The sequence below is a fragment of the Pogona vitticeps genome, chromosome 15 (genome assembly GCF_051106095.1).
Source record: "Pogona vitticeps strain Pit_001003342236 chromosome 15, PviZW2.1, whole genome shotgun sequence".
Classification (NCBI taxonomy): Eukaryota; Metazoa; Chordata; class Lepidosauria; order Squamata; family Agamidae; genus Pogona; species Pogona vitticeps.
The window spans coordinates 11,852,293-11,880,037 of NC_135797.1; the positions used below are offsets into that span (position 1 = coordinate 11,852,293).

General features: G+C 50.8%; 3 protein-coding genes and 1 long non-coding RNA gene across 8 annotated transcripts; 2 read left to right on the top strand and 2 right to left on the bottom strand.

The window, feature by feature from the left end:
- Window positions 1-163: 163 nt before the first annotated feature.
- LOC140702855 (maestro heat-like repeat-containing protein family member 2B) lies at window positions 164-22,433 on the top strand. 3 transcript variants are annotated; one of them, XM_078382094.1, is made up of 3 exons: window positions 164-395; window positions 19,945-20,041; window positions 20,830-22,433. In XM_078382094.1, the coding sequence occupies exon 3, from the start codon at window positions 20,979-20,981 to the stop codon at window positions 21,930-21,932; it is 954 nt and encodes a 317-aa protein (XP_078238220.1). In that variant the 5' UTR covers window positions 164-395; window positions 19,945-20,041; window positions 20,830-20,978; the 3' UTR covers window positions 21,933-22,433. The 3 variants fall into 3 exon arrangements, with proteins under 3 accessions (XP_078238220.1, XP_078238222.1, XP_078238221.1); XM_078382096.1 differs by lacking the exon at window positions 164-395 and adding an exon at window positions 542-1,004; XM_078382095.1 differs by lacking the exon at window positions 164-395 and adding an exon at window positions 18,491-18,685.
- Window positions 2,170-3,149, bottom strand: LOC144584882 (uncharacterized). Its single transcript, XR_013539363.1, has 2 exons — window positions 3,045-3,149; window positions 2,170-2,321 (listed from the first exon to the last, which is right to left on the bottom strand). It is a non-coding gene; the product is annotated as an uncharacterized LOC144584882 (long non-coding RNA).
- LOC144584881 (zinc finger protein-like 1) lies at window positions 3,519-17,094 on the top strand. Of its 3 annotated transcripts, none has more exons than XR_013539362.1 (7): window positions 3,519-3,653; window positions 4,181-4,292; window positions 5,389-5,582; window positions 5,891-5,966; window positions 6,665-6,832; window positions 7,528-7,657; window positions 12,532-17,094. XR_013539362.1 is itself a non-coding variant. In XM_078382099.1 (6 exons), the coding sequence occupies exons 1-6, from the start codon at window positions 3,552-3,554 to the stop codon at window positions 12,594-12,596; spliced, it is 717 nt and encodes a 238-aa protein (XP_078238225.1). In that variant the 5' UTR covers window positions 3,519-3,551; the 3' UTR covers window positions 12,597-17,094. The 3 variants fall into 3 exon arrangements, 1 of the variants encoding a protein (XP_078238225.1); XR_013539361.1 differs by lacking the exon at window positions 12,532-17,094 and adding an exon at window positions 7,756-8,385; XM_078382099.1 differs by lacking the exon at window positions 7,528-7,657.
- On the bottom strand, window positions 12,652-16,080 carry LOC144584936 (maestro heat-like repeat-containing protein family member 2B). Its single transcript, XM_078382222.1, has one exon. The coding sequence runs from the start codon at window positions 16,078-16,080 to the stop codon at window positions 12,652-12,654; it is 3,429 nt and encodes a 1,142-aa protein (XP_078238348.1).
- Window positions 22,434-27,745: the final 5,312 nt, after the last annotated feature.

Sequence of the window (27,745 nt, forward strand, 5' to 3'; positions counted from 1 at the left end):
CCTCACCTCCTACCGGGGCCTCAGCGGAAGTGACGTCCAACCAGGAAGCCGGAAGTGTGCACGGGCAGAGCTGGGCGCCATCTTGGCAGAGGCAGCCTCGGGCTCCGCCTAGAGAGGAAGGAATTCTCGCGAGACGAGGCCTCGCGGCGGCGGCGGCGACGGGCGGGGAGTCAGTGACGTCACCCGGGCGCGACGTTCCCGGAAGAGACGTGGCCAACGGGGTCCAACGGGCGGCTCGAGACCCTCCCTCAGTGAGGGGAACAAGACGACGTCCCGGGAAGGGGCGGTGGGGGCGGCCTCGGAGGCCTGGGTCCTCTCTCTTCCGCGGGGGAGGGAGCGAAGGCTCGGACGACACCTGGGTCCTTTCCCCGCCCCCCCCTCAAGGCTTATTATATGTGAGAAGGGATCGTAGCTCGGACGACGCCTGGGTCCCTTTCCGGGAGGGGGGAGGGGAGGGGGAGTGAGTGGGACGTTCGACCTCTAGGACGCCTGGGTTCCTTTTTCCTCAGGATATGTTGTGTTTTTGTGTGTGTGTGTGTGTGTGTGTGTGTGTCTGTGAGTGAGTGAGTGAGTGAGTGAGTGAAAGTGTCCTCCCTCGGACGCCTGGGTTCTTTTCTCGAGGAGGGTGTGCCTGAGGGGGTGGGAGTGGAAGCAGCGCCACTAGGACGCCTGGCTTCCCTTCCTCGGGGGCGGGGGGGGGGGGTTGGAGACCCTCACAGATTGAAGAGGCAGAAGGCCTTATCAGGTGGGGCCACATCCTGATGAGACTGAGAACTGGGGCGGGTTGTGTGTGTGACTGAGGTCGTTGTTCAGATGCCTGGGTTCCTTTCCTAAAGGAGAGTTTGTGTGGAGGGATCATCGCTTGGGTGGCTCCGCATTTTAAGTATCCGGCGGCAGAGCAAGAGGTTGGGAGTTTTAACCCCCTGCTTTGTGGGGTCCTGGGAGAAAAAGGCAGCCTGGGTCGCCTTGGGCAAGCTGCACAGATCCAGAGGGAAAAAAGAAGGGTAAAGCGATTCTGTACATTTGCTCCCTAAGAAACTGCCTGGCGAGTCAGAATGGATGTGATCACACATCAATTATTGCCAAGAACAACCAGGCTGGATAGCTCAGTGGTTTAAGTCTCTGGCTGCAGAGCCACAGGTTGCTGGTTTAATTTCCACACCACCACCCTGTGCCTTCTGCAAGGAGAACCAGCCTGGGTGGCCTTGGGCAAGCAGCTCAGTCCCAGAGCAGCCCGCGACAAAGGGAAGGGTCAACCACTGCTGTGCCTTCTCTACCTGGAAAACTCTGGGGGGGGGGGGGAAGGTCACCCAAAGTTGGAATTGACTTGATAGCACATAGTGAGAATTGCTTGGGACACCCTTTCCTGATGGGGGCTAGAAATAGTCCCACTGCGGTATCTCGGTTCCACTCCTGTGCAGATGGGAGTGCTGTCATTGGGATACCTTTTTGGCAGTTCGGGGTGAAGGACAAACTAGGCGATGTATTTGTTTTTAGTTGTCTCATTTAGAGGCCACCTTTCTCATGATAAAGGGACTCAAGGTTGCTCAAAGTGCTAAAAAAATGGAATTAAAAACACGGGCCAATGTAAGGATCATTTAGGAGGGGAGTGAAATCGTTAAAGCTGAAGCATACGAGTGTCGTTCTTTGTTTTTCAGAGTGTGGTGCTGTTCTTACAAGACCCAAGGTGCAGCCTGGATCCTTCGGGCCGAAGGGCGGCCAACTCCTTCAAGCGCCTGCAGAGTGGCGTCAGAGCAGGAGCGTATCCCTCTGCCACCACAAGGGGCAAGAGCTTCGGCCACAGAACTTTATTCATTCCTGGGGCCGAAGCGTTGAGGTGCTGAATCGCGTTCATGGCTGGTCCTTGGGAAAGGACCTCCTTTTCTTTTTCAGCCAGGACTCCGACAGAGTCTTCGCCATCTACGATCATTGCTTCCATCATCAAGAGACTGATCAGCTCCTGCACTCTCTCCCGGAGCAAGTTGGGCTGTGTCCCTCCTCATGCCTCAAAGTTAAGCCTTATGGGATATGTAATCCAACAACATCCAGAGGGGCATATCTTCTCTCTACCCCTAACTCCTGGTCAAGTTCCTAGACCCCCCAAAAAAACCCAAAAGTTGCTTCGTTTATTCCAGATCCCACATGTACGTCGCAACAAATTTTGTTACAACTACTTCTGTATTTTTTTTCTTAGCATCCAACATTCACTTTCCTTCTTTCAACTTAAAGGGGAGGTAAAGGTACTCTGACCCTCTCCCCAGCGAAGCCCTTGGGCTTCTCCTTCTTAACTGCTTGCGCTGCCTTTTCTTTTGTGCCTTTAACTGCAGCACGAAAGAAACAACTTTTATTTATTTAACCCTTGCCAAAACACCAAGTTTTTGAAAATTGCCACAGGCTGGAACCTGTCATTCATCTTCACACGCTGGGAGAAGCAGAATGTGGCATATTGCCTTACTGGAAAAATCAACACACCCACTCAAATTACTGCATCAACCACACTCTCAAAGTGGATTGTTTTTCAACACATAATTTCCTCTTTTTTTATTAATAAGAATGGCAAGGCTTATTTCCCACCAGCCTCCCATGTTAAATCTTTGCTGTGATGTTCTATTCTGTATCACAACAGCGGAATTGTAACCACACCACGTCGTTGCTGTTGTTTCCGTGTTCTCTCAGTCAAGAGTTTGAAAACAACTCTAAAAGAGCGGTGTCAGAAAGAAACCCAGGCTGCGATTTGATGTGGATTTATGTAGGATCAGCAGCTGGTGATCCTAGTAACTCAGAAGTAACCTCTTAATGGCCCCTGCCGTAAACCCAGTATGAAAGAAATGTGGGTACAATCAGGCCAGTGCAACAGACCTTATAAAATAGTAGGTGGAGATTTGTTTCCAGTCTGTGGCCTCCTTCAAATGTGCTTCTTTTTTAAAAAAAGAAGGTATCTCTCTTCTGTTCAAAGATCACATGCGTTCTAATCACACCAGCCGTTCTGATCTATATTTCCAGACAGACTCTTCCACACAATTACTTGTACAGGAAGAACGTACCCTGGGAGACTTCAGAAGTGTTTGCTGTTTTGTCGCCGCGCACTGGACTTCAGCCTTAACCTTAAGGGCCCAGGAGTTTTAAGAACAGCACCACACTCTGAAAAAACAAAGAACGACACTCTTATGCTTCAGCTTTAACGATTTCACTCCCCTCCTGAAGGATCCTTACATTGGCCCGTGTTTTTAATTCCATTTTTTTAGCACTTTGAGCAACCTTGAGTCCCTTTATCATGAGAAAGGTGGCCTCTAAATGACACAACTAAAAACAAATACATTGCCTAGTTTGTCCTTCACCCCGAACTGGCTTAACTTTGAGGCATGAGGAGGGACACAGCCCAACGTCTGGAGGGCCAAAATTCCCCCTCTTTTGTCTGAACCATCTTAGAGGGGAAGAGTCCAAGGCAAGCAGGAGCTGGGGAGGTTTCCCTCCAAGCCCGACTGCAATCTCTCTTTCTCTTTTCGTGCCCAGCCCATGTGGGTCCTTCGCCAGCCCTACTCCCAGGCGCCATGGGGCTCTGCAAGTGCCCCAAGAGGAAAGTCACGAACCTCTTCTGCTTTGAGCACCGCGTAAATGTCTGTGAGAACTGTATCGTCGCTAATCATGCCAAGGTAAAAGCGCCACCGGGGAATCCTGGGGAAAGGGGAGAGAGACTGTTCACTTGCAGCGGATTTTTGGCTGATGTGGATCGTTTGGTATAACTCGAGCAGGAAGGGATGGCGTGGAAGAAAATCAGAGAGGAGGGAGGGTGTGGCTTAAAAAGGCATAATTGTGAAATTTTAGCCCTTCCTTTCTCCCACTCAGAAGTCATAAAGGATGTTTCAGAAATGTTTTTTGTTTCTGGATTAGCCCATTCCCTGCCGGCTGCAAAATATCTTGAGGCCTGCCAAAAAAGGTTATCACTGTCGGCTGTTCATCTCGGAGCAAGGCTGACTGGAGTGGGGCTTTAGTGATCAGGATTGTTCTTTTAATATTTTAAATCCTTTCAGACCATGGATAACTGAATCAGTAGTTCCCGATCCTACGGATAAGGGGGGGGTCTGACTGAATCTTTTCCTATTTGGCTCTTCTTCCATTTTGCTCTATGCTCTCCTGCCTGACCAAGCGCTGGCCTCTTTCCCACCCACCCCCTCTGCAGTGCATCGTTCAGTCATACCTCCAGTGGCTTCAGGACAGCGACTACAACCCAAACTGCCGGCTGTGTAGCACCCTTCTCACCACCAAAGAGACCGTCCGGCTCGTCTGCTATGGTCAGTGAAACCTCTTGCGTGCTCTGGCATGCGCTCGTAGGATAGCGCAGGTCTGTCGTAAGCCGCTGGCGACCCTAACCCTGAAACCAGCCCAAAAGAGCCCAGCAGGTGGCCTCTTCCTCAGAGATCTCACCCCGTTTCCATCTGGCTTCATAGAAACAAACGAAGAGGGCTGGAAAATAACGCAGAATTACACGGGTTTCCATGAGAGCCTCTTCTCTCTTCTGTTCAGACCGTGTTTCTGCTTTTGGAAGATGTTCTTCCTCCTTCTGTTATGGGTCCACCTTTGTGGCAGATGACTCCTGGGATTCATTTATTTATGTTTGCAGTCAAAGAAAAAAAATTAAGCCATGAACACCACCGCCACCCACGCACACACGCACGCACACGCACACACCGGTGCTTATCAACCAAGAAATAATATTTGTAAGCTCTGATTCTGGCTTGAAGTGTCTGGCGGGCGGGGAGGGAATAACTTAGGCCTACAGTTCTGTGTCTTTGTTATTTATTTAAAATATATTTTCACCCTGCCTCTCTCCTTAAAAACGGACACCCCCGGGGGGTGCCGTCCTCATTGAAAAGACAATATTTAAAAGCAGTAAGTATACAGATAGGAAAAGGGAGTAAACAAAGGAGCCTTTGGTGGCTCACATCTTCACCCAAGGCTGGGAGATGCGTGGGTGTTTTCAAAGAGATGAAAGAGGGTTAGAGATGGCCATCTTTCAAGGATGCTTTCGCTATGGATTCCTGGCTTTGTGAAGTTTTGGACTTGAAACGCCTTGGAGACGTTTTCCACCTCTGCAATTTTATGAGAGATGATGTTCTTAGATAAGGAAACTGAGCTTTCGGTGAACACAATATCCCGTGTCTTGTTTATGTACGTATGGCCTTAAGGGTCTGTAAGGATTGCAGGACTATCGGTCTTGAAATGTCCAGCATGGAAGCAAGCAAAAAGCAAAATTAAACCCACTTCCTACCTTCCAAATGGTCTGTCGCTAGAAGAAAGGGCAGCTCTCTTTCAGCCTTTCAGCAAAGCCCTGGGCAGGCCTGTTGCTGTTCCTTCTGTCTCAAACTGCTTCCGTTCCTTTCTCCGTAGATCTCTTTCACTGGTCCTGCCTCAATGAGACGGCTAGCCAGTTGCCAAAGAACACGGCCCCGGCTGGCTACCAGTGTCCCAGTTGCCAAGGGCCCGTCTTCCCACCAGCCAACCTTGTCAGCCCAGTGGCATCGGTGCTACGGGGGAAACTGTCGACAGTGAACTGGGCACGGGCCGGACTGGGACTGCCACTGGTAAGAGGTGGCTCTGTGGTGGGTTTCTGTGCTTGATCCGGGGCTGGGCTGATGAAGTTTAAAAAAAAAACCCTCTCTTTTTCAGAAGCAGCCTTACTTCAATTTTAATTTACTCTAATGCAATCTAATTCTTAGATTTTTGGGTAATGGCTTAAGAAACCTTGGCTAATATTTAATCCATTGAGGTGGATGTCCAGCATGTGTATATATTTTATCTCAACTTTTTTTGTTTCCCACCGCTCTGGATTTTGTAATTTTGTATTCCTAGTCATGAACCTCGGTCTGGTGTTTGCTTTCTGTCCACTCAGATCGATGAAATAGAGGCAGTCCAGGAGACAGATTCTCTCGACGCCACAGACTACACAGACTGGTCCAGCTTCAGTGGTGAGTCTTGCCCAAGCCACAAGGGGCCTCACCGTTCCGCTCACTACCATGCATTTCCCAGCCACCATCGTCATTCTGACCTTCAGAGGCTAAGAGGGGGATATTTAATCCTCAGAATTTGCCATTAAAATAGAATTCGGCATAATCCACATTTTTTTTCCAGCATCCTTGGGTTTTTTTAAAATTGATCTCCTGTGGATGGGGGGGGGGCATCTTACTGCATTGCCTTTTGGGGTTGCCCTGGTGATTCGTGTTCTCTAGTGTGCAATCCACGGACCACTATAATGTGCAAACCGTAGAAGGCGGAGTACGGGCACCCCATTAAAAAAAGAAGAGTAGTAAAGAGTTAGAACACTGAAACGAACAAAATCAGCATGAAAACAAACACTACTAAGATTCCTAGGTGTGTTGCTGGAGTTAGAGTGTCCCGTTAGGACTCACGAGACCTGGGTTCAAATCTCCACTCAGCTGTGGAAACCCATCGGGGAGGGTCGCCATCATGGTCAACCCCTCCGGGAACGTTTCACGTACTTTGAAAACTACGTTAGGGTCACTGTGTGTTGGAAGCAGTTTTGCACCCTATATCAGGGACCTCAAGAGCCACAAGTGGCAGAAGGGGTTTTTAAAGTGGGTGGGGGAACAGGAAGATTTTGATAGAGAGTCAGGAAGATCACCTACCCCCCCTTCTCCCTACACAGGGCTCCAGACGGAAGAGGCGGCCCCCCAGCCAAGCTCCTACGGCCCCAGCTCTGCCTTCGCCTCTCCTCAGTCACCTGAGCAAAGGCTGAACAACGGCGGTGTGCAGGAACACCACACGGTGATCGCCATGAATGCCTTGGCCAGCGGTCCTGTCACCATCAACGCAGGTAGGGGGGTCCGTGAGCAGCCATTTTCTACAGGCGAAGCCGGCAGGCCCTGGGGAGCTTTCTACGGGGGGGGGCTGCCTTTGAAGGCTGTTCAAATGTCGCAGGTCCAGAATGCTCTGCTGCCGTGTTGGTCTCTGGAGCGTCTCTTTATATGACCCATGTAACCCCTTATCCTAGCTTATCTGCCTTGACTGCCTATTTGCTTCCGGGCCACATTCAAGGTGCTTCTGTTAACTTTTATAAAGCCCTTAAGGGTTTAGGACCCTGTTACCTGGCTGAGCACCTCTCCCTTGGAAATTGGACCCTCAAAACGAGGCCTTTTCTGTGATGGCCGCTTTCCTTTGGAACTCCCTGCCACCAGAGGTGCCACTGGCCCCATCCCTTCTGGGTTTTAGGACACCACTGGAGACTTAGCTGTTTTCCCACGCCTCTAATCAAGTCATTTTATCTATCCCTTCCACCCCACAGCCTGCCATTAATCTTTTTTTTCCCTTTTGTGGTTCCTGTGGTCGTGTCTGGAACCCCCTTTTCCCCCTCACTGGGATTATCCTTACTGATTTATGCCTGCGTTGTCCTCCTGTTCGCCACCCAGATTAAGTAGTCTAGCGACCCAGTTGGGCAGGATAGAAATATAAATAAATAATATTTCTTTTTTTAATCCTTATTTGTGCTCTTGTCCATTCCTTTGGCCGCAGGCTCCTCACCGCAGAAAGTTTATGACACCCGGGAAGGCAGAGTCGGATGAGCTTCAGAGGCCCGTATCGACTTTGACGAGGACAAGTACCGCCGGCGGCCCGTGCTCGGCTGGCTGGCCCAAATCCTCAAGTAAGTTCGGGAACAGCACAGTGGAAAGCAGGGAGGCTGAGAGACACGCTACGGGGGGGTCTCCCTCCCTTGCTTCACGCTGGCTTTATTCCACGTAGGACCTGGTTTTCTCAACGGGACTGGAAGATGGTGGTTTGGATGTGAAGGGGCTGGTGAGTGGAGCAGCCGCCAGGGAACATATCATGCCGATTCTGTATCAGCTGCATTGGCTACCAGTTGCTGCCCGGGCCCAATTCAAAGTGCTTGTTTTGACCTATAAAGCCCTAAACGGCTTGGGCCCTGGATACCTGAAGGACCGCCTCCTTCCATAGGAACCTACCCGGCAGTTAAGATCTAGCCAGGGGGCCCTTTTGAAAGAGCCGTCCCTCAAGGAGGTAAGAGGGACGCCTTGCAGACAAAGGGCCTTTTCGGCAGCTGCCCCCAGACTATGGAATGCCCTCCCGACTGAGATTCATCGGGCTCCGACGCTGATGACATTTCGGCGCCAGGTCAAAACCTTCCTGTTCCAGAAGGCTTTTAATCGAAATAATATCAGCTGTGGGTCCTGATGATGGCAATTCTAATTGTATTTTAATTGTATTTTTTAATCATAATATCTTTTATTGTATTGAATTTTAATTGTTGTGAGCCGCCCAGAGACCTCTGGGTAGAGTGGGCGGCATAGAACTTAAATAACTAAATAAACAAACAAACAAATAAACAAATAAATAAATATATACAATGTGGTATTCTTCTTGTCTTCATCTACTTTGGTTTTGCCTCTTTTCTCCTCATTTCCATTTCTTCCCTAGAATTAACATTCATTTTTTTGTTGTGCTTTCATAAAATTTTGTATTCTTGTATTCATCTTGTTTGGTTTTTTTCTGTTTTCTCCTCGTTTCCACTTCGTCCCTAGAATTAACTATTTTTGTTGTGGTTGTTGTGGGTTTTCCGGGCTTCTTGGCCGTGTTCTGAAGGTGGTTCTTCCTAACCTTCCGCCAGTCTCTGTGGCCGGCATCTTCAGGGGACAGCAAACTGTGCTCTGGGTAGGCTGGGAGTGGAGTCTTTATGGCTGTGAGAAGGCTAGTTTGTGAGATAGGCTATTGTCCTGATCAGGAGATGGGTGATTAGTGTGTTTTGTTCTGGGTGTATTGTTGTGATAAGGAGGGGAGAATATCTGTCCCTGTGGTTGATGGGTGTCATTAGCTGGTCTTTTGTGTGTAGTAATCCCCTGACCTTGTGGCTGGGTGGAGTTCCTTGACGTTTTGCACTCTGTTTTTTACAGCTGGGAGCAAAACTTTGTTGAGTTTTAAACTTCTTTTTTATTGAAGTTCTGCTGGTGCTTGTGGATTTCAATGGCATCCCTGCGCAGCCTGACGTAATGATTGCTGGTGTTGTCCAGTATTTCAGCATTTTGAAATAGAATTTCATGTCCAGTTTGTTTTAGGGCATGTTCAGCTACTGCCGATTTTTCTGGTTGTTTTAGTCTGCAGTGTCTCTCATGTTCTTTGATTTTGGTGTGGATGCTTCGTTTTGTGGTTCCGATATATACCTGGCCACAACTGCAAGGTATCCGGTATACTCCTGCAGTGGTGAGGGGGTCCCTTCTGTCCTTTGCTGACTGTAACATTTGCTGTATTTTTGTGGTGGGCTTGAATACTGTTTGTAGGTTGTGTTTTTCCAGAAGTTTCCCCATGCGGTCTGTGACCCCTTTGATATATGGCAGAAATACTTTGTTTGTGGGTGGCTGTTTTTCCTCTTCAGTTTGGTGTTGTTTTCTTGGTTTGATGGCTCTTGTGATTTCATTTTTGGAGTAGCCATTTGCCTGTAGGGCCCAATTCAGGTGGTTGAGTTCAGCGTTGAGAAACTGAGCTTCACAGTTCCGATTTGCACAGTCTACCAGTGTTTTGATTATGCCTCTTTTCTGCCGAGGGTGGTGGTTGGAGTTTTTTTTTGTAGGTACCTGTCTGTGTGGGTGGGTTTTCTGTAGACCTCGTGTCCCAGTCGGAGGTCAGTTTGGGTAGGACCATGACATCTAGGAACGGGAGTTGGCCCTCTATTTCTTTTTCCATGGTGAATTGTATATTTGGGTGAATGCTGTTGAGATGGTTGAGAAATTCTTCCAATTTTTCTTCACTGTGACTCCAGATTGTAAAGGTGTCATCCACATATCGGAACCAGATTGTGGGTGCGAGGGGTGCAGAAGCCCCTCTCTTACAATAAGATGGAAAAAGAAATGATGAACCACACAGCCAGACAAAAACAGAAATTCAACAAGTGCCAAACAAGCCAACAGGAACCTACACTAGACACCACGCGCATCATCATCAACCTATCGGGACGCCAACTCTCCCCAGAAGAAACCTAAGTCTTAAGCAAAGGAAGAAATTTTACAGTAACACTCAGCAAAATTCCTGTGGAAGATATAATTGCCAACGTGGAATCAGCATTATATCATCTTCCAGAAGAAAGAGCAGAGGAAATAAGAGGGGAAGTGACTAGGATCCTACGGAAAGCAAAACACCCCAAAAGCAACATAACAAGAAAGGAGAGAAATGCCGTCAAGTCCCTGAACTCAGACCCGAACATCATCATCCTGCCAGTAGACAAAGGCAACGCTACAGTAATCATGGAAACAGAAGAATACAGGGACAAAATCATTGAACTTCTAGACCCCATCACCTACAGAAAACTGAAACGGGACCCAACTAACAAAATCACAAAACAAACAAACATGCTGATCAGGAGTTCCTCCCTGCACCCCAATGTCCTCCAACGAATTTGCAAGACAGAAGCTCTCCCACCAAGACTATACGGACTCCCCAAAATCCACAAGGACTCAATCCCACTCAGGCCCATTTTAAGTGCCTTCGGCTCCCCAACATATGAATTAGCCAAACACCTAGCAACCCTTCTACAGACCCACGTTGGACAAACCTCACCCTACATCAAAGACTCAGGACATTTCATAAGCAAGATCAGCACCCTAAAACTCAACGCTGGGGACAGACTGGTCAGTTTTGATGTAGCATCCCTGTTCACTCATCCAGCAGATATTCCCAGAAGACATCAAGGCCCTCTTCCAGCACTGCCTTACAACCAGCTATTTCCAGTGGGATAATGAATTCTACGAACAGACACATGGAGTGGCCATGGGCAGCCCCCTCAGCCCGGTTATAGCAAATTTCTACATGGAGCATTTTGAAAAACTTGCCCTGGCTTCGGCACCCCTCGCACCCACAATCTGGTTCCGATATGTGGATGACACCTTTCCAATCTGGAGTCACGGTGAAGAAAAATTGGAAGAATTTCTCAACCATCTCAACAGCATCCACCGAAATACACAATTCACCATGGAAAAAGAAATAGAGGGCCAACTCCCGTTCCCAGATGTCATGGTCCTACCCAAACTGACCTCCGACTGGGACACGAGGTCTACAGAAAACCCACCCACACAGACAGGTACCTACAAAAAAAAACTCCAACCACCACCCACGGCAGAAAAGAGGCATAATCAAAACACTGGTAGACTGTGCAAATCGGAACTGTGAAGCTCAGTTTCTCAACGCTGAACTCAACCACCTGAATTGGGCCCTACAGGCAAATGGCTACTCCAAAAATGAAATCACAAGAGCCATCAAACCACGAAAACAACACCAAACTGAAGAAGAAAAACAGCCACCCACAAACAAAGTATTTCTGCCATACATCAAAGGGGTCACAGACCACATGGGGAAACTTCTGGAAAAACACAACCTATGAACAGTATTCAAGCCCACCACAAAAATACAACAAATGTTACAGTCAGCAAAGGACAGAAGGGACCCCCCTCACCACTGCAGGAGTATACCGGATACCTTGCAGTTGTGGCCAGGTATATATCGGAACCACAAAACGAAGCATCCACACCGGAATCAAAGAACACGAGAGACACTGTAGACTAAAACAACCAGAAAAATCTGCAGTAGCTGAACATGCCCTAAAACAAACTGGACATGAAATTCTGTTTCAAAATGCTGAAATACTGGACAACACCAGCAATCATTACGTCAGGCTGCGCAGGGATACCATTGAAATCCACAAGCACCAGCAGAACTTCAGTAAAAAAGAAGTTTAAAACTCAACAAAGTTTTGCTCCCAGCTGTAAAAAACAGAGTGCAAAACGTCAAGGAACTCCACCCAGCCACAAGGTCAGGGGATTACTACACACAAAAGACCAGCTAATGACACCCATCAACCACAGGGACAGATATTCTCCCCTCCTTATCACAACAATACACCCACAACAAAACGCACTAATCACCCATCTCCTGATTAGGACAATAGCCTATCTCACAAACTAGCCTTCTCACAGCCATAAAGACTCCACTCCCAGCCTACCCAGAGCACAGTTTGCTGTCCCCTGAAGATGCCGGCCACAGAGACTGGCGAAAGGTTAGGAAGAACCACCTTCAGAACACGGCCAAGAAGACCGGAAAACCCACAACAACCATTAGGTCCCGGCCATGAAAGCCTTCGCGAATACAAAATTTTGTTGTGCTTTCATAAAATTTTGTGTTCTTCTTGCATTCATCTTGTTTGCTCTCTTTTCTCCTCGTTTCCTCTTCCTCGCTAAAATTCACATTTATTCTTGTCGTGTTTTCATAAGATGTTGTATTCTTCTTGTATTGATCTTGTTTGGTTTTGTCTGTTTTCTTCAGTGCCATTTTTCAAAAATAAAAATAAAAAACAGGTTATCTGGGTTACCCAGAAATCAATAAATGGGTCTGAGGTGGACCAACCTACAGAATTCATCGCCATGTGATCGTCTCTTTGTTAGGCGAGGATCTCACAGGAGGCGATGCATTGGACCCTGAACCCCTGACCCGGTCCCCCCTTTTTTCTTCTCATTGCAGGGCTCTGTCCTCCAGTTCCTCCAGTCCCGCGTGCCAGGTCGTGGATCTTGTCCTATGGCTGGTGAATGCCTGGCTGTGTTGTTCGTTTTCAGGAGGTGGGCCGTTTGTTCTGAATGGAATTTAGTTTCGCCGCCAAAACAGAAGCCTCTTTCGCCAGGTGCGACCTTTCGGAGCGGTGCTGGTGGTGGCCTGTAGAAGATCATCCTTCTTCTTCAGGATCGTGGCTTCCAGAGCCCCCGTGGCGGCGGCTGCCCTCGGCAGGTTTGGGCCGGCCCTCTCCCGCAACGCCTCCAGCCCAGTCAGAAGAAGATGCAGCGTCTCATCTTCTATCCCTGTCACTGGGATGCTCTGTAAAAGGGCCCCTGAAATTTCCAGAGCTTTCATCCGGACCTCGTCCTGGCCGCTCGAGAAATAGGTTGCTGTTTTTCTCAGGAGGTCCACGCTCCGTTTGGGGCTTTCTTTGACCAGGTGCTGGCAGAGGTCTACAGTAATTTTTGTGGAGCTGATGTTGGTCGTCTTACACAGATGCCGAAGCCGTTTTTCTGCCACAAAATCCAGGGCGTGGGAAAAAGCAACTCTGCACGCCTCCGAGACTTTGCGGTTGCAGTCGCTCTGATGGACGAGCAGGGGCGCCAGATTTTGCTTCACCTGCTCCGCAAAAAACGCCGGGCACTGCCCTTTGGCGCAGGTGGCCAAGACCGCAAAGAGGTGGAAGGCCGCCCCGCGAATGTGGTCATCCTCGTCAGACAGGAACACTGTGACGTTCCTGCAGATGTCCTTGAAGACGGAGGCCACTTTGCCCCACCTGAGGTGCTGGAGAACGAGGGCCAAGGTGTCCAACACTTCAGCCACCACCGGGGCGTCGTGTAGGTGACCGCAAAGGACTTGAAGGATCACCTTCTTTTGTCCTCTCACCTCAACCGGTGCCCAAAAGAGAAGCCGGCCCAAGCTTCTCAGAGCCATGAGGCGGATGTCCGGCTGCTGGTCTTCGGCTCGTTCCTTCAGGACCGGAAGGAAGGCTCTCAGCTGGATCCTTTCTTTGCTGCAGAGCGGAATCACCTCGGTCAAGATTGTGGTTCCCAGGAGCCGGAGGTTTGAGGATCCCGACTTCATCCAGGGAAGGACCCTCTGGATGAGCACGCCCTCGAGCATGCCAGTCTGCAGCAGGCACCCGGTCAACATACGGAGGCCCTCCGGGTAAGTCGCAGGATCCCCAAATGAACACCAGGACTTCACTTGCTCCGGGAGAGAGTACAGGAGCTGGGGAAACGCGTTCCACACCATCACCTCCATGTGCAGCCCCAAGAGCACTTCGTACATGGCACAGGTGGCCTTGAGGTGTTTTACTGCCACCTCCTCCTCCTCCAGCTCTTCACGGCCAGAGCTGGAAATGGTCCCCAGGATGGACGGCCGGGTCATGAAGGACAGCAGCTTCGGGAGGATCAGCAAGGCTAGGGATGGGTCCTCACCTAAGTGCCTCCAGATCCTGCTGGTCCCACTGGCCAGCGGAAGGGGTTGGCGGAGGAGGTGACTCACGACGGTGTCCAGGTGCTGGTGGGCCAGGGTGAAGACCGCCTCCATCAGGACCTCCTCCAAGCCATACTGCGTGGTGGCCGGCAGGTGGCTGGAGAAAAGGTCCAAGAGTCCTGGGATCTGGCTCTTTATCGTATCCCCACGGTTTTGGACGAGGGCAAGCAGCCAGCAACCCCCAGCCGTGGGACAGATGGGGATCCTGGAGGCGAGGGCTTCCAGGAGGGCTTCCGCGAAGTCCAGCACCTGATCTTCAGGGAGGTGGGTGCTCACCACCTTAGCCAGCGTGGCCGAGGCCTCAGTCAGATCAGGGGGGACTTCCGCTTGCAGATCACAGAGGGCGGAATCCAATTCTTTCTCTTCCTCCTCTGTGATTCTTGACCGGCCTTGAATGCGCACCAAGTGGCTGATGCCCTTGGCCGCCCATCGCCGGCACTCGATGGAGCTCTCCCAGGTATAGGGGGCTAGGAAGACCACCCGGCCACCATAGGCTTTCAGATTTTCTCCCACCGGAAGACCTGCAGTGACCTGGAAGGCAGCTAGCACCTGGCAACTGGCCTGCAGGGCCCTCTCTCGGATCCACTCGGATCGCGTCAGCCAGGGCTCCATCACCTGGATCATTTCCTCAGTCCTCTCTGAGCTTGGATCTTCCTTTACGAGGACCTGGATGAGCTTCCCCATAGCTTCCATCGACCTGGTGTACTTGATCTCTACGTCGGAAGCCTCCTGCTCCGTCCTGGCCCTCTTTTTCAGGCGCTCCAGGGGAGGGAGGGGAAACAGGCACCTGGTGACGAGAGCCAGCAGACCCCGGAGGTCTTCAGCCGACAGGCACGGCTTGAGTTGGCTGACAGAGACTACGGCCGTGATGGCTCTCGGGCAAAGGGATGTCTCAAAGAAGCGTTTCCTTCCAAGAAAGCCCAACAAAGTGTCCAGGATCTCTTCTTTGCAGGCCAGCCGGAAGCTGGCATTCTGGGCTTCGTGGACGGCATTGCAAATGTCCGTCACGCTTTTGCAGAATGTCAGTTCCGTGTGGGTGCCCTTGTTCTCAGCGGTGACACCCAGGAGTTGGCAGCTGGCCCTGTAATGGCCGAGGGCTCGCCTCAGGATGCCCGTCCCCGCCTCCAGCGACAAGGACTCTTTCGGGGCCTGGAGGGCGATCTGGCCGTAGATGAAAACCAGGGCTTGGTGGAGCTGGCCTTGCCCGCTATTCTGGGCAGCCATCCCAGCTGTGCAGTCCTCTAATGTGGCCAGAGTGAGGCCCAAATGCCCCGCAGCAGAGAAAGAAAGGATCTTGGCTACTTTCTCTACTTGTGCTGCTTCCCGGAAATCAGATTTTTCCACCAGCTCCTTCAGCCTGCCCTGAACGAACGCCCGGTCCTCGCAACAGGCCAGCGACACTCCCAGCGCTTTATAGAGGAAGCTCTTTTCCCGGGACCCATCGGTGTAACTGGGCCTCTGCTCTTCCAGGTTGATGACGACATTTTGGGTCCACACATCATCCTCTATGCATTTCAGGGTTTTCCTCAGCAACTGCAGAAGCTTCTGCTCCCATTCTGGCTGGCTCGCTCTCGGGCCTCCTGCCTGGCAAAATCCCCAGATTTCCGGGATCTCCTCTGCCCAAAGCTGGACGAAGGCCTCGTGGACGTCAGCCCGTAAGGCGTGCAGAAGTTGGAGGGCCCAGAACCCTCTCCGGCTACGAGGGGCAGCCGAGACCAGAAGCCGCACAAGGAGCTGCTGAGGACTTGGAAGTGTTACTCCTCCTTGGCAAGACCCAAGGTGCAGCCTGGATCCTTCCGGCCGAAGGGCGGCCAACTCCTTCAGGCGCCTGCAGAGTGGCGTCAGAGCAGGAGCGTATCCCTCTGCCACCACAAGGGACAAGAGCTTCGGCCACGGAACTTTATTCATTCCTGGGGCCGAAGCGTTGAGGTGCTCAAGCACATTCGTGGCTGGTCCTTGGCAAAGGACCTCCTCTTCTTTTTCAGCCAGGACTCCGACAGAGTCTTGGCTGTCTATGAGCATTGCTTCCATCATGAAGAGACTGATCAGCTAACCAGTGCTCTCTCTAACTGGAAACCGTAAAGTGATGGGGCAAAGGGTGTGTGAGGAGGGGAAGGCTGGTTTTACTATTGTGACAGGAGATGATGACTCATTGACCAGGGAGGCTGCTGGCCTGGGGGCTCCTTTTATGGTAAAAAAGTGCCACCCCTTGATCTCTTTACCAATGATATCTCCTAGGAAAGACTGAGGTCCATTCAAGAATTAAGTTTGAAATAAAAACAGGTTTATTGGTTTTTATGTTTTTTCAGGAATGGTTCTCACGCACATTCTTAAAGTTACAGAAAGCTTCAGAATTTTCCCTTTAACCCCTTCTATCTTAACTAATAGACCTTTGGTCTAGATGGGTGGGATAGAATTTTAATTAATAAACAAACAAGCAAATAAACAAGCATCTCTCATTTGGTTGCAGCTTTTATATATGTAATCTCTTCTATCTTAACTAATACCGATCACGCTCTGACGCTTCACTCCCTGCACACTCTTTCTGCCTCAAAACTTAAACGATCCTCCTTCCTCTTCCAAACTTTTATTCCCTCCACACTGATTTATAACAGAAAAAAAAATCCACAGTGGGTTCTCTCACGTACCGGACTGCCCAGCGTTTTGGTCGCTGTCGAGCGTGTCTTGGTTTCTGTTAAGGACTGCGCTGGAGAGACCATTTTCCTCTCAGACCTGCGTTTCACGAGCGGGGAGACGGCACCTGGAAGGGATGGGGGAGAACGGGATGTGAAAAACTGAGGTTTATGAGAGGGAATCCTGGAATTAAGCATTTTTTTTTTTAAAGGTGCTTTGGGTCCTTTTTTAAGGAGAAAGCCAGGGTCAAGCCTATTTTAAATAAATAAATAAAGTCACACTTAGTCAGAAAACCAAACAGCTTCCATCGGAATTCACAGCCATCTTGTAATACAGCACAAGGCAAAACCAGCTTCTCAGTTTCATTAGCCATTTCACTTGCCAAATGAAAAAAAAACCAACCTTCCCAGTGGAAATTGAACCCTGAACTCAACTGTCAAAGCCAAATCTGCCAGTCAGGAAAACCAATCACATTTGGCCACAGATGGTAAACTAAAGATTAAAGATACGCCCTTGTTGTTCTGTGCCGTCATGTTGCCTCTGATTCACGGCAGCCCTATGGATGAGCGGCCCCCAAAAGTCCCGGATCAGCTCTTGCAAACCCAAGCCTGTGGCTTCTTTTAGGGAGTCCGTCCATCTCTCATGGGGGTCTTCCTCTTTTCCTGCTGCTGCCTTCCGCCTTTCCCCGCAGGATGGTCTTTTCCAGAGAACCCTGTCTTCTCATGATCCACCCAAAGTAAGACAGCCTCAGTGTCATCACCTTCACCTCTGGAGATTGTTCAGGCATGATTTGATCTAAGACCTGCTTGTTGGGTCTTTCTGGCCGTCCAGCTCCACCTTTCAAATCTGGGTTTCCACTCATTGCATCTCGAACGCATGAACGTCTCCCGGCCGGGCCGCCGCCTCTTCTTGTGATTTTATCACCTTTTTGGGGATCTTGCCGTGGACCCGACGATGCCTTCTTTGCATTTCCCTTGGCATTTCTGTTGTGGTAAGAGGCATGATCCTGTTCTTGCCAGGTGGGATTTTTTCAAAAAAATGTAATTTAATAAGCACAAGGAGAGGCTCAGTAAGTAAAATAAAATCAATGTAAACATTCGCTATATAAGTAAACAGGTAAGCAAATAAATAAGCCAATAATGCAATAAATAAGTGAATAAATATTTGAAACTGCCAGTCAGGAAACCCATTGGCCTCTTCCCTGAGGTACCTGCTCACCCCCCCTTTTTTCCTCCCCATAATTGCACCCTTTCAACCCCCCCTCCAATCTGGCCACCCTCCAAAGGGCCCCCCTTGGGGACCTCTGAGCAAGAGTGGGTGGGTGGGTAGGAGACACGTGAACCCCTCCGTGCTATCGTGCCGAGTTTACACGTGTCTTCCCCTTTCCCTTCCCCGGATCGGCATTTCCCCCCCCCCCGGCCCGCCTCCTCCTAAGGGACACAACAGCCCTGCCAGGTCGGCCAGGCACAAAGCGAGAGGGAGGGAGGGAGGTGGGAGATGCCGGGGGGTGTGTGTTAATCCCTCGGGTCCTGGGTTCGAATCCCCTGCCCACCCCTCGGCCCTTCCAGCCCCTCACCTCCTGCCGGGGCCTCCCCAGCGGAGCGCGCCCGTCTCGAAATCACCCGCCAGCGCCTCAGCGGAAGTGACGTCCCCCAGGAAGCCGGAAGTGTGCACGGGCAGAGCGGGGCGCCATCTTGCCAGAGGCAGCCTCGGGCTCCGCGTGGAGAGGAAGGAATTCTCGCGAGACGAGGCCTCGCGGCGGCGGGCGGGCAGTCAGTGACGTCACCCGGGCGCGACGTTCCCGGAAGAGACGTGGCCAACGGGGTCCAACGGGCGTCTCGAGACCCTCCCTCAGTGAGGGGAACAAGACGACGTCCTGGGAAGGGGCGGTGGGGGCGGCCTCGGAGGCCTGGGTCCTCTCTCTTCCGCGGGGGAGGGAGCGAAGGCTCGGACGACACCTGGGTCCTTTCCCCCCCCCCATCAAGGCTTATATGTGAGAAGGGATCGTAGCTCGGACGACGCCTGGGTCCCTTTCCGGGAGGGGGGAGGGGAGGGGGAGTGAGTGGGACGTTCGACCTCTAGGACGCCTGGGTTCCTTTTTCCTCAGGATATGTTGTGTTTTTGTGTGTGTGTGTGTGTGTGTGTGTGTGTCTGTGAGTGAGTGAAAGAAAGTGTCCTCCCTGGGACGCCTGGGTTCTTTTCTCGAGGAGGGTGTGCCTGAAGGGGTGGGAGTGGAAGCAGCGCCACTAGGACGCCTGGCTTCCCTTCCTCGGGGGCGGGGGGGGGGGTTGGAGACCCTCACAGGTTGAAGAGGCAGAAGGCCTTATCAGGTGGGGCCACATCCTGATGAGACTGAGAACTGGGGCGGGGGGTGGTTGTGTGTGTGTGTGAGGTCGTTGTTCAGATGCCTGGGTTCCTTTCCTAAAGGAGAGTTTGTGTGGAGGGATCATCGCTTGGGTGGCTCCGCATTTTAAGCATCCGGCGGCAGAGCAAGAGGTTGGGAGTTTTAACCCCCTGCTTTGTGGGGTCCTGGGAGAAAAAGGCAGCCTGGGTCGCCTTGGGCAAGCGGCACAGATCCAGAGGGAAAAAAGAAGAAGGGTAAAGCGATTCTGTACATTCTCTCCCTAAGAAACTGCCTGGCGAGTCAGAATGGATGTGATCGCACATCAATTATTGCCAAGAACAACCAGGCTGGATAGCTCAGTGGTTTAAGTCTCTGGCTGCAGAGCCACAGGTTGCTGGTTTAATTTCCACACCACCACCCTGTGCCTTCTGCAAGGAGAACCAGCCTGGGTGGCCTTGGGCCAGCAGCTCAGTCCCAGAGCAGCCCCCGACAAAGGGAAGGGTCAACCACTGCTGTGCCTTCTCTACCTGGAAAACTCGGGGGGGGGGGGGGAAGGTCACCCAAAGTTGGAATTGACTTGACAGCACATAGTGAGGATTGCTTGGGACACCCTTTCCTGATGGGGGCTAGAAATAGTCCCACTGTGGTATCTCGGTTCCACTCCTGTGCAGATGGGAGTGCTGTCATTGGGATACCTTTTTGTCAGTTCGGGGTGAAAGACAAACTAGGCGATGTATTTGTTTTTAGTTGTCTCGTTTAGAGGCCACCTTTCTCATGATAAAGGGACTCAAGGTTGCTCAAAGTGTTAAAAAAATGGAATTAAAAACACGGGCCAATGTAAGGATCCTTCAGGAGGGGAGTGAAATCGTTAAAGCTGAAGCGTAAGAGTGTCGTTCTTTGTTTTTCAGAGTGTGGTGCTGTTGTTACAACTCCTGGGCCCTTAAGGTTAAGGCTGAAGTCCGGTACGCGGCGACAAAACCGCAAACACTTCTGAAGTCTCCCAGGGTACGTTCTTCCTGTACAAGGAATTGTGTGGAAGAGTCTGTCTGGAAATATAGATCAGAACGGCTGGTGTGATTAGAACGCATGTGATCTTTGAACAGAAGAGAGATACCTTCTTTTTAAAAAAAAAAGAAGCACATTTGAAGGAGGCCACAGACTGGAAACAAATCTCCACCTACTATTTTATAAGGTCTGTTGCACTGGCCTGATTGTACCCACATTTCTTTCATACTGGGTTTACGGCAGGGGCCATTAAGAGGTTACTTCTGAGTTACTAGGATCACCAGCTGCTGATCCTACATAAATCCACATCAAATCGCAGCCTGGGTTTCTTTCTGACACCGCTCTTTTAGAGTTGTTTTCAAACTCTTGACTGAGAGAACACGGAAACGACAGCAACGACGTGGTGTGGTTACAATTCCGCTGTTGTGATACAGAATAGAACATCACAGCAAAGATTTAACATGGGAGGCTGGTGGGAAATAAGCCTTGCCATTCTTATTAATAAAAAAAGAGGAAATTATGTGTTGAAAAACAATCCACTTTGAGAGTGTGGTTGGTGCAGTAATTTGAGTGGGCGTGTTGATTTTTCCAGTAAGGCAATATGCCACATTCTGCTTCTCCCAGCGTGTGAAGATGAATGACAGGTACCTCCCCTTTAAGTTGAAAGAAGGAAAGTGAATGTTGGATGCTAAGAAAAAAAATACAGTAGTTGTAACAAAATTTGTTGCGACGTACATGTGGGATCTGGAATAAACGAAGCAACTTTTGGGTTTTTTTGGGGGGTCTAGGAACTTGACCAGGAGTTGGGGTTAGAGAGAAGATATGCCCCTCTGGATGTTGTTGAATTACATATCCCATAAGGCTTAACTTTGAGGCATGAGGAGGGACACAGCCCAAGTTGCTCCGGGAGAGAGTGCAGGAGCTGATCAGTCTCCTGATGATGGAAGCAATGCTCGTAGATGGCCAAGACTCTGTTGGAGTCCTGGCTGAAAAAGAAGAGGAGGTCCTTTCCCAAGGACCAGCCATGAATGTGCTTGAGCACCTCAACGCTTCGGCCCCAGGAAGGAATAAAGTTCCGTGGCCGAAGCTCTTGTCCCTTGTGGTGGCAGAGGGATACGCTCCTGCTCTGACGCCACTCTGCAGGCGCCTGAAGGAGTTGGCCGCCCTTCGGCCAGAAGGATCCAGGCTGCACCTTGGGTCTTGCCAAGGAGGAGTAACACTTCCAAGTCCACAGCAGCTCCTTGCGCGGCTTCTGGTCTCGGCTGCCCCTCGTAGCCGGAGAGGGTTCTGGGCCCTCCAACTTCTGCACGCCCTGCGGGCTGACGTCCACGAAGCCGTCGTCCAGCTTTGGGCAGAGCAGATCCTGAAGATCTGGGGATTTTGCCAGGCAGAAGGCCCGAGAGCGAGCCAGCCAGAATGGGAGCAGAAGCTTCTGCAGTTGCTGAACAAAACCCTGAAAAGGATAGAGGATGATGGGTGGACCCAAGATGTCATCATCAACCTGGAAGAGCAGAGGCCCAGTTACACCGATGGGTCCCGGGAAAAGAGCTTCCTCTATAAAGCGCTGGGAGTGTCGCTGGCCTGTTGCGAGGACCGGGCGTTCGTTCAGGGCAGGCTGAAGGAGCTGGTGGAAAAATCTGATTTCCGGGAAGCAGCACAGATAGAGAAAGTGGCCAAGATCCTTTCTTTCTCTGCTGCGGGGCATTTGGGCCTCACTCTGGCCACATTACAGGACTGCACAGCTGGGATGGGTGCCCTCCTCCCCGCCAGAAGGATGACCAGAACAGCGGGCGACGCCAGCTCCACCAAGCCCTGGTTTTCATCTACGGCCAGGTCGCCCTCCAGGCCCCGAAAGAGTCCTTGTCGCTGGAGGCGGGGACGGGCATCCTGAGGCGAGCCCTCGGCCATTACAGGGCCAGCTGCCAACTCCTGGGTGTCACCGCTGAGAACAAGGGCACCCACGCGGAACTGACATTCTGCAAAAGCGTGACGGACATTTGCAACGCCGTCCCAGCCCGCCTGTGACGTCACAGTTCTGCCCGGCCAGCTGGCGGGCAGCTCCGCAAAAAAAGAGAGAGGCAGGGATTCGGGGCGGGTCGTGCAACGAAGCCACGCCCACCCCAGGCCGACGGCGTGAAAGGGGAGGAGCGAAGCGCAGGGCGAGGGTGGCGGGACCGGGGGAAGCGCCGCAGAGGGGTCGGTCCCGGCGCCGGACAAGGGGAAGGGAAACTCGCCCTGAATCCCCCGCAGGGCTCGTGGGAAGATAACGCGGGGTTGAGAAAATGACTGGTCTGAAGAAAAGAACCAGAAAAGAACGCTAAATTGTGAATTTCGTTGTATGGTATACTGTGTATATACTTACAATGACAATAAATTATATTATTATTATAAAGCCCCGGCAGAACCTTTTCTTGGGAGTAAGCCCCATGGAGTCGGTGGGGCTTCCTTCGGGGTAAAAACACTCCAAGCGGGAGGGTTGACTTCCCTTCTCAGGAACGACCACCCCATATAAAACCGACCTTCCACAAGCATGTGCTTTGGATTACAAACCCCATCTAATCCACTGTGAGAGCTGATGGGTGATGTAGTCCCTGCGACCTCGGAGCTTGGCCCGCCGGACCCCCTTCTCAGCCCGACCGGAGAGGCCCGTATGGACGAGGAGGTCCTGTCCCTAGCGGGGGTGGGGGAGGGGAAGTAGCCTTAACCCTTCCAGATAGTTTGGACTACAACATCCATAAACCTTGCTCCTCAGTTGCGCTGTTCAGAGCCTTGTGGGAGTTAAAGCATGAAAGGGGGGGGGCTCCAGGTGTTCAGACGTCTCTGATTTACCTGGGAGTCAATAGCACTCAGATTAAGGATGCTTACTTCAGAGTAGGCAGCCAGCAACCAACCACAGTTCCAAGGCTCCCCCAAGCAGATGGGATTTGCCATCCAAACACCACACGTCTGTATCCACCTACGTGAGAGAGCTCACGTAGGTACGGATGCGAGTCCAGGATGGGAGGGGGGGGAACATTCTGCCTGCCCAGTGTTTTGGACTCCAGGTCCCATCTTCCTTACTACTGGGTCACCTGGGTTCCCTTCCGTGGGGACTTCTGATCCACCCTGCATTTCTATTCGTGACAGAGCCGGGGCTAAGAAAGGTGACGCTGAGCATGGACAGAGTGCTTTCCCCAACAACAGAGATGAATGGGATGGGGGAAAGGCACTGGGAGAGAACTTGAACCCAGAACTTGACGCATATAGTATGGGTAGGTAAGGAAGGGACTGGGTTGTAGAAGTGGTGGAGGGAAATTTGGAGAGGAGGAATATGGGGGGGGGCACTGCTTCACTGAGAGGGGTCCGGATAGGGGCCACATTGACTCACCTGTTTTCCCCCCCTGCCCATCCCCCCCCCCAGTCCCTAAGTGGGTGATCTGTGGGGAGCCAAGGAAGGAGGGAAGGAACGGGCGGCCAGCCATCCTGACACCAAAATTTGGGTGATTCATGGATCCAGAACGGAGCTGGCCCGGGACGGATGATGAGCCAGGACGAGAAGGTGAGTCATAAACAGCCGCCTTGGGGGTTAAGTATGGGGCGGAGGGGGGGAGAGAGAAAAATGGGGGCATTTCGAAGGGCACGGCCCCCATTCAGCCGGAGGGCAACTTCCCTGGCCGAAAGGGGCTGATTCCTCCTATTATTTACTTACTAGCCCCTTTCCATTTGTGACCTCCATGTGGTCTGTGTGACCTTTTTCTCCTCTCGCCTTCCACCCACACAACGGTCTTGCAAGGCAGGCAGCACGGAGGAAGAGTGTGGCCGGCCCCAGGGGACCGGGGAGCGCTCCATCTGGCACTCTTAAGGGCTACACACATAAACAATACCCTGGAACTTCCCCCTGTCCTCTTTGCGTCGCCATCCCGCCTATTAGAAATCCTGCCAGGAAAAAAACAACAACAACTACAAGTTCATACAACAACCCAGTAAGGTAGACCAATCGAGGGAGGGAAAGAAGGAGAATGAGCCAAGAAGTTTGGTTTGACTGCTACTGGAACGGGATCCGATTCTTTCTTTGCTTCCAAAACATTCGTACTGCGTCCAAGTATTTTCGTAAACCGTGGGATGGGTCAGTTTCCCCTTGGCCTCTGGTGCAGGAGAGACCGACAGAGATTTCTTCTATGGGCCTTCTGGAGAATCTACATCACCCGTCATTCCCAGGATGCTGGGAGTTGTAGTCCGAAAGCAAATTTTTGCACTCCTTTAGCTTGCTCCACTATGCATCCCCCCTCCCCTCCCATAAGTAGCCCATTGACCAGCAGTATTTGCCTTCCTTGCGATGCCAGGTTAAAACACAACTGTGCACCCAGGGCTTATGATCCTGATTTTGCTTTACTAAGTCGGGGAGTTGTATCCATTTTGTTGGATGTCAAACAGGCTAAACGCTATTTTTATTCATCATAGCCTGTCCCAAAATCTCTAGATCTAGGGCAGGGGAGAGAGAGGTGATTGTAAATAATGAGCACATAAGCCTTGTTCTCCATGGGGGGGGGAAATCAGATTTCACCGAGTGCCGGATTTTTAAAGGCGCTCTTCCCCTTTTTCAGCTGCCCTTTCTCCGACTCCTTGCCCCAAATCTCTTTTTTTTTTCTCCCAATTTCCTTGGAGTGTGGCATGAGAAAGAAATATGTGTGTGTCAGGGAGGCCTTGGCCACGATCCAGAGGACATCCTTTAAACGTGAGTGAGTCGCCTCTTGGAGGAAGAGGAAGGGTGAATCATCTGAGAAGCATAAGAGAAACTTCACACCGCCTGCCAGCTCTTTGCTGGCCGGGGTCCCTCGGCTGCTCTCATTTTGAGGCTTGGCCAAAACCTTCTTGCTTGTCTGTCTGGGTTCCACGTGCGAGGCCTGTCGCCTTGCCTTCTGCTAGCCACGGCACCGGTATGGCTGCCGGCCGGCCAACAAAGGGGGAAAAGGGCCAGGTCATGCAGCTTTGCTTTCTCTTCTTAATACAGTGGTGCCTCGCTAGACGATGATAATCCATTCCACTGAAATTGCTGTTTAGCAAAATCATCGTCTAGCGAAAAGCATTTCCCCATTGGAATGCATTGAACCCTGTTTAATGTGTTCCAATGGGGAAGAATCGTCGTTGTCTAGCGGAGATCGGCCATAGGAAAGCCGCTTTGCGAACCGCCGATCAGCTGTTTAAATCGCTGTCTTGCGAAGCTTAGGTCCCGAAAACACCTGTTTTGCAAGTGGGGAGGGAGCTGTCAAAATCGTCGTCTAGCGAAAATCGGTTTGTGAAGCAGGGACCAAACATTGTCTGGCGAAATTCTCCCATAGGAATCACTGTTTTGCGAATCGCTATAGCGATCGCAAAAAGTCAATGTCTAGCGAAAAAAATGATCATGCGGGGTAATTGTCTAGCGAGGCACCACTGTAATGTCTTTCTGATTTGCTGTCTGCCTGTTTCGTGGGAATAACAGAAGGCGTCCTTAGAGCCTTTCTCAAGGAAAGTTTAAAAATATCCCACTATTCGCACATGTATTCGGGGTCCCCTTCCCAAAGGATTGGTGGAGAATATAGGATGACCACAGCTTTTAAAAAAAAGATATTGTATGCCTGGCGATGGAAGCCAGAGGATCAAGGTGCTAGAGAGCAAATCCTCTATAAAGGTACTCAACATCAGGGGCTTTTTAGCTTTTAAAAAAAAATATGAGCAAGGGCTGGGCAAAAATTGTAGTGTCGTACAGTGTGAAGAAGGCAAGGGTCTTCTCTCTAGAATGGGGGGATTGTTGAACATCTGAACCGTGTGAGGGATTCAGCACGACTTATAAAAAGAACACTGTTTGTGCGTCGACGGCGGAACTCCCTGCCACCAGATATACCAACGCCTGCCAGCTAAAATACAGAAACATGTAGAGTTAGGGTCTTGAAACTATCTCAGCTTCGTATCCAGTATCAGAGGCAGCAGAGTTCCCAGGGGGGATCCAAGCAGGATCCTATCCTGCTGATGGGCTTCGTGGTGGCCACCCAAGGAACATCATCTTTTGGGGGGGGGTAGACAAGTGTATGAAAACAGATGTTGAAGCATCCGTTTCTGATCGTTCTGCCGCTAGAACTGGAATAGGAATAGGAAATCTGATTTGTTCTGTGGAGCGCTGTTCCACCACACCTGCCCAGGTGTGCCCAAGCCGTTCCAGATAATCCCTGAACCCGAACCCACAGCCTACCTTTTCTGCCCAAGGTTCGTAGGCGTTTGGGGACAAGCCTGAAAGGGCGGGAAGGCTGACTCTTCCCCCCCCCCCCACTTTGCCTTTTCCTCCAAGGTGAGTCACCGAAGTTCTCTCTGGGTGGCTCACATCCTGTCCGGATCTCAGGCGAAGAAGTTTTTTTTTTTTTAAGTTGTTGCTGCTGCTGTTGTTAACCTCTTGGAGATCCAAAAGCAAGGGGAGGATTTCCCTCTGTCTTGGGTTTAGAAACTTCAAGTAGTGGAAGAGTTGTATTCCCAGGCTCGGAAGACTAGCCTTTCTATGCGGGAGAAAGTCGTGCCTTATAATTGTTAGTATTTGACGTGGGTTCAAAGATATTTTTTCTGTGTTTTCCCCCTTTTTTAAATGTTCTGCCTTGGTTTGCCCGGTTGACGCAATGGGATTAAGCACCCTCTGCCTCACAAACCCAACGGCAACTTTCAGAGGGTTCCACTGGGAATCGAGTGGCCATAAACAACTCGATTTCTGAAATCGAGGAGCTTTACGCTTCGGAGAGCTGGGGGAATGGAAGCTCAGTGGCCCGGTCTACATCACAGCGCTGTTGTGAAGTGAAAAGGAGGGAGGAGAAGAAGGTGTGTATGCCCCTTTAGAGGAAAGGAAGGTTATAGTTGTCATCAATCAATCAATGATAACTGAGCTAGCACATAGATTGAGATGTTTCCCGCTGTGAGGATGGGAACCCCACAACCTTCTAGGTACTCGTTATGCGCCATTAAGTCATAACCAACTTAATAGGGTTTTAAGGTAAGGAGTGGTTTTACCCAGGCCTCCTGAGTCCTAGTCCATCACTCCATCCTGTCCTGTAGATCAGTGGTCCCCAACCTTGGGCCTCCAGATGTTCTTAGACTACAACTCCCAGAAGCCTTCACCACCACCTCTGCTGGCCAGGATTTCTGGGAGTTGAAGTCCAAGAACATCTGGAGGCCCAAGATTGGGGACCACTGCTCTAGATACCTCTAGGTACTACTGGACTACAATTTCCATTGACCCCAACCACATTAGCAGGGGATAATGGGAGTTGGAGTCCAACCACATATCCAAGCGGTTCCTTTGCGCACACTTCTGTTTCACAGAAAGTGCCTTCCGGCTTTCCAGCGCTGGCTTCCTATGCGCCGACGTTTCCCTTTAAGTTTCATTTTTGATCATTTGAGAATTGGGCCAGAATTGAGAGAGAAAGTGGCAGATTGTTTTTTTCCTTCCAGGTCCAAAGGTTTAAGCTCTTCTTGACTCTTTCTTAAAAGTCTGATTTCTAATCTCTGTCTCTCTCTTTTTTTAACCATTTAAGTGCTGAATTGGGGTTGTATCCTCTATTCGTTTAGCAGCTCCCCATTTTTAATGTTCCTAGGGCAAGCAGGCCTCTGTTCTTGCAAGGAACAGGGGTACCTATTGAAGTTGGCGGGACGTCAATTTTTCCCCCTCTGTTTGTTCTTATAGAATCAAGAGAATGGGAACATGTC

Coding starts and splice junctions, on each gene's coding strand:
- LOC144584881 (XM_078382099.1), top strand. CDS start 3,552: ATGGGGCTCTGCAAGTGCCCCAAGAGGAAAGTCACGAACCTCTTCTGC. Junction 4,293..5,388: donor CGTCCGGCTCGTCTGCTATG/GTCAGTGAAACC, acceptor CTTTCTCCGTAG/ATCTCTTTCACTGGTCCTGC. Junction 6,833..12,531: donor TCCTGTCACCATCAACGCAG/GTAGGGGGGTCC, acceptor TTCTCATTGCAG/GGCTCTGTCCTCCAGTTCCT.
- LOC144584936 (XM_078382222.1), bottom strand. CDS start 16,080: ATGCTCATAGACAGCCAAGACTCTGTCGGAGTCCTGGCTGAAAAAGAA.
- LOC140702855 (XM_078382094.1), top strand. CDS start 20,979: ATGATGGAAGCAATGCTCGTAGATGGCCAAGACTCTGTTGGAGTCCTG.